The 21,360-nt window shown below is 39.8% G+C and overlaps 1 protein-coding gene and 1 long non-coding RNA gene across 3 annotated transcripts in view; one reads left to right on the top strand and one right to left on the bottom strand.

Moving 5' to 3' along the window:
- Positions 1-3,806, top strand: part of LOC120567950 (pinopsin-like) — a 47,783-nt gene extending 43,977 nt beyond the window's left edge. For both annotated transcript variants that reach the window (XM_039815060.1, XM_039815059.1), the window contains exon 4: positions 2,404-3,806. In XM_039815060.1, coding sequence (XP_039670994.1) covers positions 2,404-2,688 — 285 coding nt within the window. In that variant the 3' untranslated portion in view covers positions 2,689-3,806. The remainder of the gene's footprint in view (positions 1-2,403) is intronic.
- LOC120567951 overlaps positions 1-21,360 on the bottom strand; it is a 97,671-nt gene that overhangs the window by 62,158 nt on the left and 14,153 nt on the right. The window lies entirely within an intron of this gene.

Below are 21,360 nucleotides of genomic sequence, written 5' to 3'. Positions count from 1 at the left end.
TCTCTCTCTCTCTCTCTCTCTCTCTCTTTTTTTTTTTTTTTTTTTTTTTTTTTTTTTTTTTTTTTTTTTTTTTTTTTTTTTTTTTTTTTTTTTTTTTTTTTTTTTTTCCCCAGGTGCTGTGACAGCGTTTCAAAATATTTTGTGCTCATGAGAAAATGTAGTAGACTATAAGTATACCTGAAATTGTAAGTATACTAAGTACACTACGTTTACTCAAGAGTGGCGTCTTCAGAGTCCACATTAGCAGGAGCTGAGGAAGAGGAATTGTCTAAATTGTGGTCCAGTGCCTGTGTGTTGAAAATATGTCTTGAATGTGGTTGGAAATGCCTGGAATATAAAGTATAGCTGAATACATTGTTATGCTTTTGTCCTACTGCTGGGGTCTTCAATTATTCAGAATCTTTCTATCTGTCCATCAGCAGATGCCTAGACTTTGACACAGGGGCTCGGTCATGTGCAGAGGTTGGTGTAAAACAGGAAGATCCACATAAAATCATAATCCTGAGAATTCCAGATCAGTTTCTTGGATTGAAAAATGTATCCACGGGTTTCTGGGTTGAACACCAAGAAAGCAGCAGGACCTGACATTATCAGTGGGTGGGTCCCTGAAACTGTGTGCTGACCAACAAGCGCCAGTATTAATAATATTCAACAGGTCACTGGCTCAGTCTGTCCACAATCATTCCTGCGCTCAAGAAAACAAGACCAGTCTGCCTGAATGACTCTCGCCCAGTGGCACTAAGCTCTGTAGTAATTAAATGATTTAAACAACTGGTCAAGGATTACATCTGCTCCTCACTACCCAGGACAGTGGACCCATTACAGTTTGCCTAGTCTGGATCAACAAAGGGATAAGATCAAGATTATGGATAAAAAAAGGCAAATATTAATTGCAGGTCTGTGATGTGAGGAGCGCTCCAGTCTCCTGCATTTAAGTCAGATATGCTACATGCCCATTCACAACCCAGACATCCCAACCAAAGGGTTGTTACGCTAGCAAAGCTGCCTCATAGCACTTTGAAGAACCATGGAGACACCAATAGCTGCTACTACTTTCCGACTAACCACTGGGAGGTTATTATGAAGAGAACTCTCATTTCACTGGACGGACAAGGGTGCATCATTTTCATTATCCAGCCTGACATTTTAATGCTTCGTTGGGGTTTAACAGACCAGGAAAAAAAAAAAAAAAAAAAAAAAAAGAGGTCAGGGGCATCTTTGACATGTGAAAGGCCCATATTCATCTGCCAGCAGTTGCTTGCAGATCAAGGGGAAACCAGGCAGGTAGTAGACTGTTGGTGCACATTTCGCTTTATGTGGCCATGGCAAGCAAAGCCATTAGACCTGTAGAACAGAGGCACCATGCCATGCAGTTGAAGTTGTACAGTTGAAACAAAGTCATCCTACACCTAGACTAGTCTCGTAGAAAAGTGAATGTTAAGGAAAAAAAGTACATGTCAAACGGTTTTTAACATTGCTTGCAATGTAAACTACAGTGTCTTGTCAACACTGTAGAGTAGGCCAGATGGTTTAGCCTTTGTTAAGGGTTAGAGAAGCTGGATTGTGACTGGAAGGTTGCCGTTTTAATTCCCAGACCATCAAGATAAAGGTTGAGTGGTGTAAGTGAAAAAGCAATAACAGCTTTCTTACCACACTGAGTAAGGCCCTAAACCCACAAACTGCTCCAATGGAGTGGCATAGGCGCAGTATGAGAGGGAGGCCTGGAAATCTTGTGTGGTTAGTTTACCCAAGCGAAAATATCAAATTGTGCGTAAAAGAGGGGATTGTCTCTTTTTCCCGTACCCTAAACTTGCCAGTCTTTATAAGCACAAATTAGGAAAATCACTTATCCTGTTAAAAATGCAGTAATGGTTCACACACGATTGACAATGTAATTAGTTGACCATTCAATTTAGTTTACAAACTTTACCAATAATTTGTGTCCCTTGGAGTATTGTTCCACATGAAAGACATGGGACTCCATAAGCCCACTGACAGAGTACTGTAGTACTGTGGGAAGCAGGGGTACAGAGGGGGGCAGGGAGCAAGAAGAGGGGTCTGATCAGTCCTAATTATTTGTAATTTGTCGAGAGAGAGAGAGAGAGAGAGAGAGAGAGAGAGAGAGAGAGAGAGAGAGAGAGAGAGAGCGAGAGAGCGAGAGAGGTAAAGTTATAAAGCAAATTAACTTCTCATTGGTAGAGACTGCAGCTTGAATCAAATTGATGTTTGGGCAATATCTTCTTTTCGATGAAATATTTACATTTATTGCAATCCGACAACAGATGTCTAATAACGTGAGAAATACTCTTCTTGGTTAGTGTTTACAATTTCATCCCCCGTGGTCTCTTGACTAATTTGTCAGTATACATTTCTGATCACGTTCATATTTTATGCTTTCCCCAGTTTTACAGATGTTTCCATGCCCTGCTGCATTGTGAGGCTCCTCGACGAGGCTCGAGCACAAAGAGCTCCTCCAAGGTCGCCACCAAGGTCATGAGGGCTGTAGCAATCACTGGTACCCGCCGCACCAACAACTTCCTATTATTGGTAGCCTCCCTGGGTCAACCGGCCGCCACCATGCCCCAACCGAACCCCTCAGTGGAAGCAACCATTGATAACACCAAAGGCCCCTCTTCAGACATCAACAAACCTGTCGTAGTATCACTAGTGGCTGATGATTGGCTATAACCATAAAATCCCATAAAGTACCCAGCCAAGAAGTCATTAATAATGAGAGAGGTGGTGTTACTGAGGCTTGGAGAGCAGCAGCCAGCCAATCCAGGTGGAGTTAACGCTGCTGTTGCATCAGCTTTACCCCAGCTAGTAGACATGATGGACTGCTAAGAAAGGCACATCTTGGACTGCTTCTCGACAATTTACTCTCAGAAGCTGGGAGTCTGCGTTTCTCTGTAGATGACTATGATGATGTTTTTCAGACCATTATGTTAATAGAAGAGGAATTGAGGGGATCATTCATTTTGTGCAATACATAATGTTTACTTAGGCATAACAGAAATGTGTTCAGAGTGCAAGAATGTTGCATTGATTGGTTTCAGACTGTAGTTACAGAGTGAAGTTCAAGAACACAAGTTGTTTATTACCCCAATCATTTTGAAGTATTTTCTAGAGTAGACAAGATTAAAAAGATAAGAGACTATTGAGTAATATTGGTTATGATTTTAAAGTGTCTTCTTGGCTTTTTTTCTCTGTCAGTAATTTTTATTTAACTGATCACTCATCACTTTAAAATGCATCAGTAGTTTTCAATTAAGTTGTTTAATAAGTCTTTTGATGGAAGTAGCATTGCTAGCAGCACAAAGGTTTTGTCAGAAATAGTGACTTAGGAATAATGATATAGGTGCATGTTGGAGAGTTACTGTATAGTTCCTTCAATAGCGATGTGCATGTGCACTTTTGAAGTATGACATGCAAATGAGGTTGAGAATTACAGTATCTGGTAATATTCAGTAGATAGCACTTATAGAGAATATTGGTATCGGCAGAAATCCTGAAAATGTATGCCTTTCTGGACTGATTTTTTTCAGACATTTCCACGTGTAAACAATTTGTATATTAACAGATTTCACAGCTGTAAAATCAGTTTTTTTTTAAAAAAAAGGTGCAGTTAGCAATGCTGTGCAAAGATTGTTGATATTTGAATTCAACTGCCAAATAAATACTACTGGCTGACAACTACTTCACATGCTGCCTCCCCACTCCCCCCCCCACCATCAACTGAAGCCGCCTGTTGCGGATAGGCTGGAAAAGTGTTTTGTGGCTTGTGCACTCCTTTGTGTTCGTTATATATATATATATATATACACACACAGTGTGTGTGTGTGTGTGTGTGTGTGTGTGTGTGTGTGTGTGTGTGTGTGTGTGTGTGTGTGTGTGTGTGTGTGTGTGTGTGTGTGTGTGTGTGTGTGTGTGTGTGTGTGTGTGTGTGTGTGTGTGTGTGTGTGTGTGTGTGTGTGAATTAACGCCACATTTGTTTTCAGTGCACACAGACAATAGAGAGCTAGTTGACGGTGAGGAGATAGTAGCTGAATTTTACAAAAACAGTATTGGATTAGCATCACTTACTATACCTTTAAGCTGTGCTAGATTCGGTCAACCCCAAAGTGCAGGGACTACAGTATCTGCAAGTACTGATGTCAATCAACTCCTTTAATGAGTGATCTATAAACATCACTAATGATTAGCAGTTCAGTTCCTTGCTCATAGGCATCAGCCTCTACGTAAAAATTTCCACAATATTCAAACTATTTACTTCCACAAAAGTCACCCCACTGTCTTTGAGTAATTGGTATACAAGTAAATCCTGACAAGAAACTAAAATTTACAGAACATAACAAAAAAAGGACTTTACTCGAGGCAAAAATATCTTTTAGATGAAATAGGTTTGTTCTGTAAACATTGTTTGTCATGTGCTTATCTGCATCTTGTTCAATTTTTTGATAACTGATTTTGACATTTTTTTCCTTCTTGTAATACAAAAAGATAACTGGAGTTTCTCAAAGCAGTGCATCAATGCTGTGTTGTCAGTGGATGTCACTATAAATGGTGTGGTACTTTTCACTAGGATTACAGTGTGTATTTTTTATAATTCACTTTTTGCACACTTTTTATGTGCTGTCAAGATTGTGTATATATTGCACATGAGTTGATACCAAAGCTATAAAAAATGTAAATATTTTTTGAGGGGAGCTGTTCAATAAAGGGTTTGTTACTCTAATAAATGTGCCGTGCTTTCTTTTGATGAAGACTTGTTTAAAAAGTGGGGTGGTCAATAATAAGGAGGCTTAAAGTGTGTATGGTATAGATACATAATGTGTACAAAGTAACAGAACAGTCATATGTAAATGACAATTTGCTAAGCTATGATTGGACAATCACTGTTTGGGGGAGGGGTATAACGACCAGTGTGCATGGGACCGTAAGAGTGATGCTCCATAAATAAAATTGTTGGGGGTGGAAAGGTTGATTAAGTGGTGCGTTTGTTTGCTGAATAGCTTCAAAGGTTAACTATGTTAGAATGAAATCAGAGTCTGATTTTAGTCTTTTCCTAGTCATACTTATAATGGAAGACTACACTGCAATTCAATAACATTGGGCTTCATTCATCAACCATTCCTAAGAAATTTCTGCTTAAAACTCACTTAGGCAGTTTTCATTAAGATTCTGACATTCACCAATGTTTTCTTATGTGGGATTTGTTCTTAGGTAAGAAGGGAATCTATGCACACTCAAGAGCACACTTGCGCACATTTGAGTGGCGACGTTTATTGAAAAAATTGGTTACTGCATATTTTTTTCAATCCTAAAGTTATATTTTATATATGTATCTAATATTTTTTATATTTTAAATAATTATTTTCACTATTTTACAAAGCATTATGGTCATTTACAATAAACACCACAATAACACTTCAATGAATTATGTTAATTGGGAACCATGCTATCCAATAATTAGTGATTGATGCACCGTAGGCCTACTCGCACAATGGCATATTTACTGCTGCTGCAAAATGTTGCAGATCATGCCCTGAGGAGGGAATGCATCTTCCAGGACCATGTTCATCTATTTGCAGAGTGTGAGACGCTAATATAACAGCTTGTTTGGCGATTAGTACTTCCACATCAGAACTATTGATTGAAATATTTTTTTTTTTTTTCTCTTGTATTTGGAGCCCGGTGCTCCACTCTTCAGACTTTCATTTGGGAATTCTTGAAGAATTTTGATTGGTAAATCTGCCACCATTGTAGTTGTAAAGTGCATTATGTGCCATACAAAGGCAAAGACATGTAATTAAGAGGGGTGGGGAATAGCAAATGGTTGGGCCTAAATGTCACCATTCAGAATGCATTTGAACGTAAAAAAAAAAAAAAAAAAAAAGTACAAAGAGTGAACAATTCCATAGACAAAAATGACAAACAGGCTGAACCTAGTACACGGCTAATGAAGTTACTGTCTATAATGTAATAAACAGTGATTTTCTGTGGGGAATATTACATTTCCAACCTGGTCACAAGATATGTTGTTCCTGTCAAGTTGGAGCTACCACCAAGCCATCCCATGTTTTAAAGAATCATAAGGAGGAATCCTATGACTATCTACAGTAATGAACCAAATTTTCAAGTATAAACGTGCCAACTTTCCAAATTAAAGAATACTTGTTTAATTTTCAATCTTTTTTAAATCTTTTAAACCTGGTTATAAAAATGTTTTTATCTGGATACAACCAGGGTGAGAGAAGGTTACACCTCAATACAAAGATGAGAGCAGCCAAGCATAAATACAGTTTGGTGATTTTAATCACTGAGTAATTCCTCTGGAATAGCTGGAGGTTACCAAGTGCCTAAAGGGCAAGACGTAGTTACTGAATCATGTATGATGGACATCTTAAAATGAATCTATGTGTACTAGAATGACTGGAAATAATTGTTTAAAAGGTCCTATGACATGCTGCTTTTTGGATGCTTTTATATAGGCCGTAGTGGACCCCTAATACTGTATCTGAAGTCTCTTTCCCAAAATTCAGCCTTGGTGCAGAATTACAGCCAGTCCCATATGAGCTTTCCTTAGGACGTACAATTTCTGTGTCTGTAGCTGTAGAGGCTATTGAGGAGGAGACCAACTGCCATGCTTTGCTCATTTGCAAGCCATGATGTCTCTCTCTTTCTCATGGGCAGGCCAAATTCTCTGGGCGGGCAAAGCAGAGGAAGGGGAGGTAACCTTTCCCCTTATGACGACATATAGGGAAGATTCCACATTGGCCCATCTGAGCTTTCATTTTCTCAAAGGCGGAGCAGGATACCTAGGGCTCGGTTTACACCTATCGCCATTTCTAGCCAATGGGGGTCCATAGACAGGCTGGGGGAACTCATATTATTGTTAAAAAACATCATAAAGTGAAATTGTCATGCCATGGGACCTTTAATATAAAATTATACAATTGTCATAATGAATTGTTTAATATAAAATTATACAGTTGTCATCACAGTGGGGTAATTTATTTATGGATTACTCTATGTGTTGGCCAACAGTCTTCCCAGTGAACACAAAGCTGGTGTATATTAGAAGCTATTTGATATGTGGGTAAAGCTGTAAAACTGAAACTACAAAAAATGTATATGTTACAATGTTAAAATGTAATCAAAACATGATGGAAAATAAATGAAACAATTCTTAAGAGCAAACTGCTAGCAGCAAACCGTCTGTAGAGATTCTATGCAGCTACTGTGGCAAAACCACCATGTGTTTGATTAGCTTACTGCTATTTAGCTTTAGCCTTTTAACAATAAGCTAGTTTAAATTATTACATAGGCAATTCAAAAACTAATACAGTTCCCATTCAAAATGTGCCTGTTTGGAACAGGCCGACTGCTTTGCCTGTGGTATTGCTACTTGTAGAATTCTCCAAAACCAAATTGTACCCCAAACAGAAGGACCCCGAACCACTTCATATGCAACTCCACTGTATAGCCAACTACTGACTTACAGTGTAGGCTACTTCAGACATTTGCCTCATGGACTCGTGGCAATGCGCTACCCATCCGGCCCGTTATGAAAGCTAATCAGCACATATCTGCGTTAATCAACCACCAGAAACAGACTGAGTAGTCTACAGAGACAATCTCACATTTAGCCGGGCTCCAGACTGTTTCTTTGTGTGTGTGTGTGTGTGTGTGTGTGTGTGTGTGTGTGTGTGTGTGTGTGTGTGTGTGTGTGTGTGTGTGTGAGATGAAAAGACAAGGTAGAATCATACATGTCATATATCACTACAGTCAGCGTTTAATGACGCCGGCGTTGTGTTGTCTCGTGTCGTATAATCGTTAACAAATTTAACACTTCAGCAGAGGAGGTAATTTCCATACAGGTTTAGTGGCTTGACGGTTAACGTTGAAATACAGATTTGATTCACAGGGGTATTTTGCCGACGGTAATGTAATAGATAGAATAGATAGAATTTTATTGATACTAATACTGCTCATCGATACGATACTTCTCTGTTTTCATTACCCTTATCTTTACTACTCTATAATTTGGAGTTTTGGAGAGGCCCAATTGAGACTTGCCTCATGTAACTAAAATAGGAGTCTCTTGCTGGGTCTCAATTCTTGCACTTCTGTACTTACACTTGCTATTTTGCGTGCATAGTGCGTTCACACTGATTAAGTATAGCAAAATGCAGTGGAGTGTCTGGATGGTACACTTATAATAAAAAAAAGTCGAGTGTGAAATGTTGGACACTACTCACCCTCAACGGTCGGCATCTTTGCTACATAGTTGGACCACCATCGTATTTTCAAACTCAAATTACTCAAATGACCCCAAACTCCTTCAGTTTCCTAACTAAAAACAGTCTGACTGGCTTTCTTACATATGGAATCAACATTTTCCGTGAAACTAAATTTGTCATCCATATGTGTACCTCGATACTTAAAACAGTTGACACTGTCCACTGATGTACCACAGAGTGCAAGTAACAGGGACAGTTCTGCATGATTTAAAAAACAAAGAAAAAACAAGCTCCTTTGTTTGTTTTTTTTCAATACCACAGGCCAAGCAATCGGCCCATTCCAAAAAAGCACGTTTTGAAACGGCACTGCATTAGTTACATTTTCAAAAGACGATGCAATGTGTTTTTAAATGTTCTGTTGGTCCTTAAATGCTCCACTCTGCTTGGTGACCCTGTCTGACCTGACATGTCAAGGTTAATTACTGTACCCAACGTTAAAACTCAGGTGACAGTTTGGTCCAAATGAGATTTATTAATACAATATAATATTAACCGAGGGAACAGTGGGAATTTCTCTGCCAAGGTGGCCTTACAACTACAGCCCACCTTGCGATTAATTGCTGCAGGAAATGCTGTTCGGTGATATATTGCTTGTTTTGATATAAGGGCCCCAAGGGATTTGGAGCTGCAGTCAAATCAATTATTGTTAAAATACTGTCATCAGTGCAGTGTGCATTGAAAAACACCTTTGTAAAAATGTAAAGCTCCCAAGGTGCCATGTCGTTTATCTTTCAGACACACCACACATCGCTTACACACTCAATGGATCATTTCACTTTTTTCCTTTCATAGCTCATGGGCATAACCTGAGCCAGTTTTGGATACTGCTACCATTGATAAGGGCCTATTCCCAGAGATGCCTTTTCAAACTGTCACATGAACTTTCCCTTGTTGCCAAAAGCTCACAGGGTTTTTCCTGCATAGAGAAAGTTTTGGCGCCCCCCAAAGAGGTTTATAGCCAGCACCAAAGAAAAATTAGCAGCGCCAAAACGTCTGATTTTCAGCAGCCAGCCTCCCTCCTCTCATCCACAGCTGATATTTTACACATGTGGATGGCGATGATAAGACCGCTAAACTACATAGTTTTGAATGGAACTGAACGCGCTGCTGTGAAGCTAGCGCTCACGAGAACTCTGTTTGCAGAGTTCAGGCTGTACCGGACTACCCCAGAGATTATGCAGCTCTGGGGGACCAGCTGCGCAGCGAGAAGCCGCTTCTTACAGACGCAGAGCTCCGCCGGAGCTCCAACTACAAAGTACGTCTCGTTGCAGTCTGCGGGAAGTCTTGACATCAAGCCCAGCCCACATCCAAGTCAGCCCTTTTGTTTTGCTTACGTCACTCCCCATACGCTCGAAGAAGCTCGTTTCACATTAGATGATAGAGCTAAACACAAACGCATTTCATGGCATTTCATGCAACAACAGTGAAGTTTTCATGTAGTTACTGTAATTGGGCCAGTGTACTTTTTTGTTCATTTAATTTCCGATTTTGAAACGAAAAGAGTGGTTTGGAAATAATGTAAGATAGGGCTGGGATGATTCGTTGACGTAGTCGTCGTCATTGATTACGTAAATGCGTTGACACCAATAATTAGCGTTGACGCGTCACAAAATAAAATAAATAAAACTTGTGTGCAAATTAATGACTGTAATGCGGAACTAATCTAATGCAGAACTACTGTTAGATACGCGGGTTCTAGGGACACCTGATCTGTAGCCCCACCTTAGCTCTGAAGCTATCCGAGCTCTTCCACATACATGCAGTTTTTTGGCAGGTCGACGGTCCAGTGAGTGAGTCAGAGATAGCACGAAAGGACGAGCATGGCGAGTGATTGCGATCCACAAGAGTTCCCCGCCGGCCTTTTTAAGATCGCAAGTTTGGCAAAACTTCGAGACTGTATGGCTGCAGTCTGGAGCCTCCCGTGTCTTCGGGTCAGTTCCAGTAGTAGGCTACAGACTAGAGAGTGGTGGATAAGACGAGGACTGTGAGTGGAAATACAACCTGCAAAGTAACTATTTTGTGGTTGGATTGATAGCCTACATCTGGCTTCAGGTTGCACTAAAAATGTATTTTACTTGGAACAGTGCAGTGTTAAACAATTTTAATAAATAGAAATTTGAACCTTATTGAAATTTGTTATGTGTAAATTTTTAATTGAGCAATGGGAAAATAATCAAATTAAGCTAATTGAAAAATGAATCGTTAGATTAATCGAAAAATTAATCATTAGTCGACTAATCGAAAAAATAATCGCTAGATTAAAATCGTTTAAAAAATAATCGTTTGGGACAGCCCTAATGTAAGACTGCTCCGGTGAAAGCCATGTTTTCATGAGCTTATGGGGCTAGCTGCTAACTAGCTCGGAAGCTAACATCTAATGGCAGGCAGGTTGCTAATTAGCCAATGCTAAAAAGTATGAAAGTACTAGTTTCCCCTGCTTTCTATCAATATTCCTCAGTATTTGGCATGCGCTGCGCTCGCTGCTAGGTTGTGTCCTGTTCCCAAAATATACTTAGTGTGCTTCCCGCCGGGCTCAGTGCAAAATAGGCAAGAGTTTCTAAATTTATGCCATACATGCGCCAATATTTGAATGCATGTCACGTCTGCGTCCGGTGTTTACAACAGATGTGTAGTAGCCTACATGCGACATTGTGTAGGATGCACAGCGATTTCAGTAGTGATATAGTGGCGAAGCGGTTTCTGTCTTTGAACCAAAAGAAAGCCTTGGCACTTGCCCTGGTTATGAAGAGAAGACGGAGGAAGGCAGCCACAGCAGCAGCAAGAAGGGTGTGGATACACGAGACCCTGAGGTCCAGAGAGCAGTTGGGGGAATTCCGGCTGGTGAAGGAGCTCCGCTTTCACTTTGACCGGTTCCAGGGGTACTTTCTGCTCAACAGGGAGCAATTTGACAGTCTGCTGACGAGAGTCGGGCCTACGATTTCCCGGATGCGAACAACATTCCGAAAGCCCATTTCTACAACGGAGCGTCTGGCTATTTGTCTCTCCCTGACGTGTGGCTCCAGAAAAGACAGTATGGAAAAGTACTTCCAAGTTTTTGGTCTGCCCCTGCACCACTTTTTTGTCTCTCTGTTGCCTCTTCTCCTTTATGTACCTGTCCCTTACGTTCTTCCACCTTTTCTTACACTCCTCTAAATAGATGAAGACATGTGGATTTTCATTTCTAAATAAAATGTTGCATCTTAACACTATGTGTCATTGCATGTTTACATACATAAGTAAGAGGTCTGCAGTCATTGCAGTTTGGTATAATAAAGCTAAGATATGAACCTACATTCATCATTCATTCTCTGGAAAACACTTTGTTTAATGCATATGTGCAATTGATTCCTCCAAAACTGGAGCTTACACACTTGGAAATGGGTAGTTATTCTGTGTAAAGGAGTTCCTATATGTGAACTTCAATGAAAATGAACATGACTTGTGTCAATCAGTCCAAACATATTTTACATCATATAAACATACACATACATCCTACAAATACCTGTATGGAGCTGTATAATCAACTTGGTATTTGGTTTTCGCAGCTCACAACAGTAGGCTACAGTTCTTCTCTGTACCTTTGGCGCATTTCTCAGATCAGAGATGACATTAATGTGTAATTTTGTCACATACTGCTCCCTTTCATGTGCATTGTTCATTAGACTATACTTAGAGTGAACTGTTAAATATGGACAACAACACAAAGCAGTTTCACTATTTGGGTATAAACAATGGCATAAGGACTTGTCAGTTTGATTCATATTATAAATACTGCTTTGAACACAAACAAAAGATTTCCATCAAGATAACACGATTTTATGCAGTGCAGTTTACACCAATTGTTTTAAGAAATGCACTCACTGTTGATGATTTAACAAATGCACCAAAGTAACTGAGAAAAAATGTAACAGGATTGTATTTCAGTGGAGACCTCGCCATGTTGATTTCACATAGCTAAAACAAACCTGAATGATTTAAATTAAGAGGCTACAATAGCCTACACAGGTTAGTTTTTTTTTTCCAGACACGTGAATGCACGTCACGGCGCACTGCGGCCGCTCTTGCGCGTGCCCAGTCAAAGTTGAACCATGTTGAACTTTGACCGCGACACACGCCAGAGCGCGCTGCGCTTTGCTCAGTGCAGCGGGAGGCCAGTTCTTGCGCACGCAAGCCATTGACAAGAATGGATTTCATAGCGCAGCGCTGCCGCTTGCGCATACAATGTGAACGGCCCCTGAGAGACCATTTAAAGGCTCAGGAAGCCTTTGCAGTTGTTTTGCATTAATTAGCTGATTAGAGTGTTACACGTTGAGCCTACAATATTGAACCTTTTCACAATATTCTCATTTTCTGAGATTTTGAATTTGGGGTTTTCATAAGCTGTAAGCCATAATCATCAAAATTATAACAAATAAAGGCTTGAAATAGGGCTCTTTGCATGTAATGAGTCTATAATATATTAGTTTCACGTTTTAAGTTGAATTACTGAAATGAACTTTTGCACGATATTCAAATTTTCTTTGAGAGAGAGAGTTTCACCTGTATGCTTCTGGTTCACCTGTTAATTGTTAATAAAGCAAAATCGCCCCTTTGTACATTTGGAATTGTACATAGGGAATTCTTGCTGTTAATATGAAAGTCCATGATAACGAAACAACACACCATTCTACTTTTGAGGGCTAAATTAAATGAAATATGACTCGTTTTCCGTTTGAACACATTGTCATCAATATTAACAAGCTTTAAAATGACCCATTTTCCAAATTTGGATATCATTTCAAAATCAGAAATCAAATTAACGAACTTATTCAAGTACAGATACATAAACATATGAAAACATTAAATGCATACATACATACATGAAAAAGGGGCACATGAAAAAGAGGTTGTAAGGAATTGTAAATGTACAGAGTCCAGATTACTCTTATTTGTCAGTCCTTTTAAAGTTTCAAAATATAATTTTTAAATTGGTGAATATTCAGTTTTCTTTCAGACCATTTACATTTATGGATATAAATTTTTCCAAATAAAATTAAAAGATTCAAAATGAAAACATGGCAAATATCCAAATCATTTCCTTCATAGGATGTCTTGGTCCATTCGAGCGTATGGGGAGTGACGTAAGCAAAAAAAATGGCTGACTTGGATGTGGGCGGGGCTTGATGTCTAGCAGCGAGATGCTCCTCCCGACTGCTGCCTGTCCGCGGGGCCATTTGACAGCATCCGTATTAAAATGAGAAATTCATGACTGGTTAAAAATGTCTCGTTGTCGCGTTAATAGTCCAATTCTGTGTTTTGGTTCAGTTTATTTTAACACCTGATGCAAAGTGTAGGCCTACGGGAGTACACATGAAAACCTTGAACAAGCTGCATCATTCCGCGTAGTCTTTCTGCTGTGCCCCATTCACGTAGTGTCACTTTTTCACTATGAAGGTTATACTCTAATTTATCCGTGTATCACATGTATGCATGAACTGTGGTGGTCAGTTACACTGTAGGCTCAACATTACTGATAATTTTTGATAGGCCTATAATGTAGAAAACATTACACTTCATAACATTTTTAGTATTATTGTACTAATTAGCAGTAAAAGCAGTAGCCCATGTAAGTCAATCCTACATTTTTCAACTTGGGAGCAAAACGGGCTCCTTGGGGAAAAAAGTGACCATAAGCCCTGTTCATAGGCCTACTGATTAAACAACTGGACTTTGGGGTCAAGTGTAGTCTATCCGGGCCCATGAATACTGAATATAATGATATCTTTTGTATTTTGAATTGTTACCTGCCACCAGAATTTTGTGATTTCCTTGTCATAAACAGCCCTTTTTACAATAAACTGGTGCCTAAAAATGTATCAAGAATGCAGGAATTGAAGTCTTACACGCTCAAAATTTCCCATTCTGAGCCAGGAAATGACAGAATGTTAAGCGTTTTGTTGCCACTCTGTTGTGTGTCAAGGCATCTGTCTTGAGGCCATGAGCAACCATCCTATTTTTGCATTGTTGAACTCAAAGTGGGGTTTTTCATAAAAGACACACCAATTAAATCAGACGAGATCATATACAAGATGGCATGTCATAAATGGACTATTTGCCCAAATGAAGTTCAAGTTTTGGGTGTCTATGCTTGTCTGCCCACAGAAATAAACTCAAGGGTGAAATACAAACTGTCTGCTGAACAGCAGCAAGTGTGCACTCAACCAAGAAAAAGCCTGAGCTGAACATTAGATAATACACCGCTCATCCCTTAGATATCCTTTGGTATAAAGAACCAAAAGTAAACTAGAACTGCAAGCAGTTACGACTGGGTCCAAGCCTCATCGCGCCAGTCGCCCTCGACGACCTTGGGAGCGCACAAAAGCAGGACCCCAAGCGTAACGGTGGGTAGACAAACGTCAGTAAATAGAGAGGTGTGAGCCGCAAGGTCTGTGGTACATTGCCATTGCAAATATCCCATTAACATTGATTGAGTAAAAGGGTCAAAACTGGTCTACGTTGACTATAGCACCCCCTAATGGCCGATCTTCGCCAAATTTGGTACAGAGCCTCAGAGCGGCATGCCGAATGAGCATCACAAGTTTCATGTTGATGGCATTTACTGTGGCAGAGATATTGCAATTGCAAATTTTCCCATTTAAATGCACTTTATTTAAATGCAGTTATTTGCCAAAAAACAAACTTATTATAGCGCCCCCTAACGGCCGATCTTCGCTAAATTTGGTAAGGAGCATCGTAGTGGGATGTTGAACAATAATATCAGAAAGAAAATTAGCTTTGTCGTAAATTGTGCATACTTAAATGTAGCAAAATTCTTTAATAACTTTTGGTCACGTCCATCTGGAGATGCTACGTACCAGGTTTTGTACAGATCGGTCGCACAGCCTAGGACGAGTTCGAAAAAGTTGGTTTTGCACATTGCGCAATATTGCGAATAAACTTCTTAGCGGAAATGGCCGTGGCCTATATCATCAGATTCAGCTCGATTCAAGGAACACGTGGATGTAAGTGTTTCTAATGTGCGATGAGTAATGCGGGAGTTATAGGCAAAAAACACGTTTGACGTCATAACGCCACCTAGTGGTCCACGTGTCTAATTTTTGGTAGGTGAGGTCCATGACCCATTGTAAATCTACCCTGTACATTTAAATCTCATAGGCCACGCTCACTTTGACCAATCAGTACCCCACTGTAGGGGTGGCCTCAGGAGTGGCCCTAGATAGTACCTCCAAATTTCGTAAAAGTCGGATGAGCCGTTCATGAGATACACTTTTTGTACTTGTAGCGCCCCCTAGTGGTCAATTTTCATAAAATGTGTGGGGGACCTCCAGAGCGTCATGGCAAAAAAGGATCTAAAGTTTCGCGTTGATAGCATACATTTTTTTCAAGATATGGCAAAGTTGGTGTATTCATAGTTACACAAGTGTGTTTGTGCATAATATGCGCAATTTTTATCCTATAAAAATTATTTTCATAACTTTTTGTCAGGTCGGTCTGGAGATGCTACTTGCCAAGTTTCGTGCAGATCGGTCGCTCTGTCTAGGAGGAGTTCGGCAAAGTAGGTTTTCAATAAATTGCAATTTTTCACGCATAAAAGTCTAAACAGAAATGGGCGTGGCCTATATCAGGAGATTCAGCTGGATCCAAGGAACGCACGCATATATGGTTTTTGAATATGCAATGTACGGTTTGGGAGTTATAGGGCCAAATGTGGATTTTTTCTGCTATAGCGCCACCTACTGGTGGAAGTGGGTCAATTGTTGAGCCTGAGGTCCCTGCAGGGTTCTGGACCAGTCCTGAAAATGGCAACCCCCACCATGTACGGTTTGGGCTGTAGCGTGTATCTCTAAAAAAACAATAGGGTTCCATAGCTCTGCTGTGTGAAGAGCGTAGCTTTGCTACCGCGGCTCTCCCACCCCTCGGCTTGGACCCCTAAAAAGTAACAAAATCCATTTAGAGTGTAAAAGGGAAAATGAGTGAGTTTGTGTCACAGTGATTTATATGTTGAGGTTGCACAGTCTCTGTAATCATCCACAAGCACAGGCCAGGCTCAGTTAAATAATTTAATTACTCAAAAAAAAAAAAGATTAACTGAGGGAAAGTGACACAAATGGAAGGTTATAAGCCTGGCCGTGGTAATTGTACCATCTGGTATTATAGGAATCCATAAGTATATCCAAGACTAAGGATGGAATTAAAACTCCAATTAAACTTAGGGAAATATGACTTCTCCCTCAAAACTCTCCCCCTCGTGCCTGGGTTAGTTCAGTTGGTAGAGCGGGTGCACATATGTAGACGTTTATTCCTCAACGCAGAAGGTCGAGGGTTCCAATCTGACCTGTGTCAGTTTCCTACATACATATCTCAGCTTTCCTATCCATTAAATGTGGAAATCCCCCCCAAAAAACTCTCCTCCTGATAAAAGTAGTGGTTGGATAGATAGAGAATATCATTTTTTTATTGCACAGAACTCCTCCTGAAGAGATTGTTCAATAAGTCTTGGTGGCTTAAAACATCTTGCAGCAGTTGTAGCTACCTGATCAACACTATACAAAGAGCAGAAGTATATGGGCTGGTGTAGAAAGTCGATTATCTCATAAGCTGAGGTGACACTAAACGTTACACGATAGGAAATTGTAGCTGCCCAGTGGTGCAGTATAAGCAACGCATTACACAGCTGACACAACCGCCTTGAATTAATTTTACACGCCTATTAAGCAGAGAGAATTGGCCAGCACCTTGGGAAACTCCCTCTCTGAAGCTTTAATATCCACTGCTGTCAGTCTCTTTCGCAGTGATACAGCTCAGGGTTATAAGGGTGGGTGCGTGGGTGGATCGGTCTGTCTGTCCTCAGCAAAAAAAGAAAAGTCTTTCACTTTCAACCGCTTTTATTTTCAGCCAACTTAGCATGCGTAAAACTTTGTATGAACATGAAAAAAAAAATACTACTACTATGAAATAAACTGAACAATGTTTCACAGAAAAATGTGTCCCTGAACAAAGGATGGTCAAAATCAAAAGTTACATGGAAGACATCCTCCTCCCTCATGTGGTACCCTTCCTGCAGGCTCATCCTGACATGACCCTCCAGCATGATAATGCCACCAGCCATACCGCTCGTTCTGTGCGCGATTTCCTGCAAGACAGGAAAGTTAGTGTTCTTCCATGGTCAGCAAAGAGCCTGGATCTCAGTCCCATTGAGCACGTCTGGGACCTGTTGGATCGGAGGGTAAGGACGAGAACCGTGCCCCCCAGAAATGTCCAGGAACTTGCAGGTGCCTTGGTGGAAGAGTGTGGTAACCTCTCACAACAAGAACTGGCAAACCTGGTGCAGTCCACGAGGAGGAGATGCACTGCAGTACTTAATGCAGCTGGTGGCCACACCAGATACTGACTGGGACTTTTGATTTTGACCATCCTTTGTTCAGGGACACATTTTTCCATTTCAGTTAGTCACATGTCTGTGTAAAATTGTTCAGTTTATTTCTTAGTAGTTGAATTTTTTTTATGTTCATACAAAGTTTTACGCATGTTAAGTTGGCTGAAAATAAAAGCAGTTGAAAGTGAGAGGGAGTTTATTTTTGTGTCACACACACACACACACACACACACACACACACACACACACACACACACACACACACACACACACACACACACACACACACACACACACACACACACACACACACACACACACACACACACACACACACGGGAGTTATGAAACTAAAAACTAGATCCATGGTGCATCAGAGTTTCGTGTTTGGAAGGCCAAACCGATCTCATCCCTGCAAACCTCAGGGTGCAATAAAACAACAGTACCAGAGTATACCAAAGTATATACAAGATGGATGAACAGAAAGTGCATTAAGTTCAGTTGATATGCTCATCCAATATGATGGCAAGCAGTAGAGTAGCAATTTAATCTCATCATTTCCTGTTTTGATTCTAACAGGGAATCACACATTGCCTCCAGCAGTGACATGTCCCAGGATTGGACTTTATTAGCTAGTACAGCAGAGACATGCCACATTATCAGGCCAAACTGTGATGTCATGATATCCTATAAGGTAAACTGAAAAAGCAGAAATAAGCCTTGCCCTGGAATATATGAGGGGATGTAAGAATATCTACAGTGCAGTCCACCAAACACTCTTTAATAAACTCCCCTTCAGAAAATGGCTTACTATTTTTGTGGGATATCAAAAAGCTGGTCTTGACTGCTGCATCCCTGGATGCCTTGTTGCGTTTGCAGCGTAACTAGCAAAGCTTCAGATGTCCGTGCCCGCTCTGCATCAGTGAAGTTGTTGAATTTCTCTGCGTGTTTAGTAGTCTAGTGGCGATTCAAATTATAATCCTTTAACACAACGATCTGTTCTCTGCAAACTAAGCACACGGCTTTCAACCTCCCTTTCTTTCTTTCCCATGAGCTGCCATTTTTGAGGGATAACAGCATCCATGCTAACGTCTCCCGGTCAGTTCGCTGCTCACCAACTAGGGATGGGCGTATCGATCCTGTGGTATCGATAGATCGATATACTCACGCTATTCATTTGGCATTGATTTCCTTAAAAAAATATCAATAAACTAAAAAATAATAATTGGGGGTGAATGCATCACTTTCAGCTGTTAGATTACTTACTTAAATTACTATGTGCCGGGACACCCCTGTACCTGGCGGCGTATTGAGCTTGCCCATGTCACGTGACAGGAGACGAGCGAATGAGCGTCAACGTGCGACACAGCCGACAGCGACACAGCCAAGGCCAGCCCAGCACGAATGCGGAACAGCAATCTGAAACTTCAGTAAAGTGTGACGACATATCTCGAGTGCACTAAAGGCGTGATGGTTTCTAGTTCATTTTTCCCAAGTTCATTTTCTCAGGAAACAACTGTCTTTCTTATGCAGGTTTATAGGATGAGGAAATCCTAGTTTATTATGATCTTTATGACCTCTTGTTTTTGCTTCAGTGAAGTGTTACATGTTTACTTCTACAAAGAGGTTCGAAACATAACATTGTTATGATGCATTAGTTTTTTTTGTTTGTTTTGTTTTCCTTTTAGCTTTTTCTACCAAGATTGGTCTTTTTTCTTTTTTTGAGAAATAAGAAAAGTGAAAATGTGTATGTTTTTGTTCATATTTATTTCATTCATATTTATGTTATATATTTTAATTTTAATATGTATTGACCATAATACATTTTGTATAAATGGTCTGTATTTGTCTTGTGATTTGTCTTAAATGTAATAATATTTTTACTGACAAAAATTACCAATAAGAAATTAACGGTATCGATATCGATGAAAATTCAAGAAAAAGTATCGGTAGCTTATCCTAATCTAATCCTAAAAGTGTGGTATCGCCCATCCCTATCACCAACACATCCATGGGTCCGACACATAGCAGTTCTTCTTCTACTTCTTTTTAATTGTGACTTGCAACCAGAGAAGAAGAAGCTGCATACGTTCGCACAAAAAAAAAAAAATAAAAAAATAAAAAGAATGCTGGTGCATTACAGTCTATAGTCTGGTGTAATCATTCCATGTGCGATTTTTTTTCTTCCTTTCGGTTTTCGTTTGTCCAAGTTTCTTTTATTTTTATTTTTTATATACACTCCGTAATGGATGAGATTTGTAATGTAGCAAAATACAATACTTCACTCAAAACGTAATAAAGTACATTTTAAAAACTACATGAAAAGGGAAAGAAAAGTTGTGTACTGTTCTCTTTATTTTATGCTGTACAACCAGTAAAACATGTCCTGTTCTGTAGACATGGTCGTTATTTATTTATTTATTTATTCATTCAGGTTGTACAAATCCAATATGACATGATCAGTTGAAATAAACCTTGTGTTGTAAGAAAACTTGTTTTATTTGTTATGAATCTATTTTGATGAGTTTTCCCATAACTTTTGTAATTTTACATATATTTAAAAATATCGAAAATAATATCTATAATCGCAATATTCATAATGGATATCGCAATATCACATGTCAATAACGGGCAACCCTACTATTGAGGCATTTTAAGGGTGTAAACCCAATGTTTCCCACACATGGACTTTACTGGGGCGGGACACCCCGGTATATTAGAAGGGGACGAGAGAGAGAGAGAGAGAGAGAGAGAGAGAGAGAGAGAGAGAGAGAGAGAGAGAGAGAGAGAGAGAGAGAGAGAGAGAGAGAGAGAGAGAGAGAGAGAGAAAGAAAAAAAAAAAAAGAGAGAGAGAGAGAGAGAGAAAAAAAAAAAAAAAAAAAAAAAAAAAAAAAAAAAAAAAAAAAAAAAAAAAAAAAAAAAGAGAGAGAGATCCTGGTGGCTGGGATGAAAATTGCACTTAGTGATTTTAGGTGCAAAATGGTCCACAACAAAATCTGTGAGGCTGGCGGGATGCATGTTCACCTACTTGTCTGTGTCAGAAACCCCTGACACATTAACAAACAACTAAAAACAGTCAAGAAAGAGCAGAGATAATAGAAAGTAAAAATAAGCTAAAAAAGAATAAGACTGGTATGAAAAATAAAAGTTACAGTGCAAGACATCAATAATTATTATATTTAATAAAAGGCTGCGGCAAACAGAAAATGTGAAAAACGTGTCAGGCTAGAAACACTATAAGCAGTTGTACATCATTTATGTGGGACTAGCTCTGCATGGCTACCCATACACTATTCACTCTGCTGGAGCTCTGATGGAACCACTAACAGGATAGTAAGGCCTGGGGAGGAAGGGTGGATATTTGAGGCCACAGCCAAATAAATGGGTTACTTTAGGTAGGTCATTCTCCACCCAGTCTCTTGAGTTCGCTTATGTTAATATAGTATGAAAGTACCCAAAACAAGCAATAACCCTTTGGTGGGAAATGCTGCCCAGGATGCATTTATATTTTATGTAATTTGCCCAATGGTGATTACGTTTAGCAGCAATAACCGATGCAAGGGGTTATGAGAGTCCTACCATAGATATTAATGTAGTAGTCATAGGTTTTGATTTATTGGTCAGCATCCAATGTCAGCCGTTGATAGAATCACCGCAGCACTAGGTGGATATACTTTACTC

Source organism: Perca fluviatilis, chromosome 11 (assembly GCF_010015445.1).
Source record: "Perca fluviatilis chromosome 11, GENO_Pfluv_1.0, whole genome shotgun sequence".
NCBI classification, from domain to species: domain Eukaryota; kingdom Metazoa; phylum Chordata; class Actinopteri; order Perciformes; family Percidae; genus Perca; species Perca fluviatilis.
The sequence above is the reverse complement of the archived record's forward strand: the minus strand, read 5'-3'. Positions and strand labels throughout refer to the sequence as shown.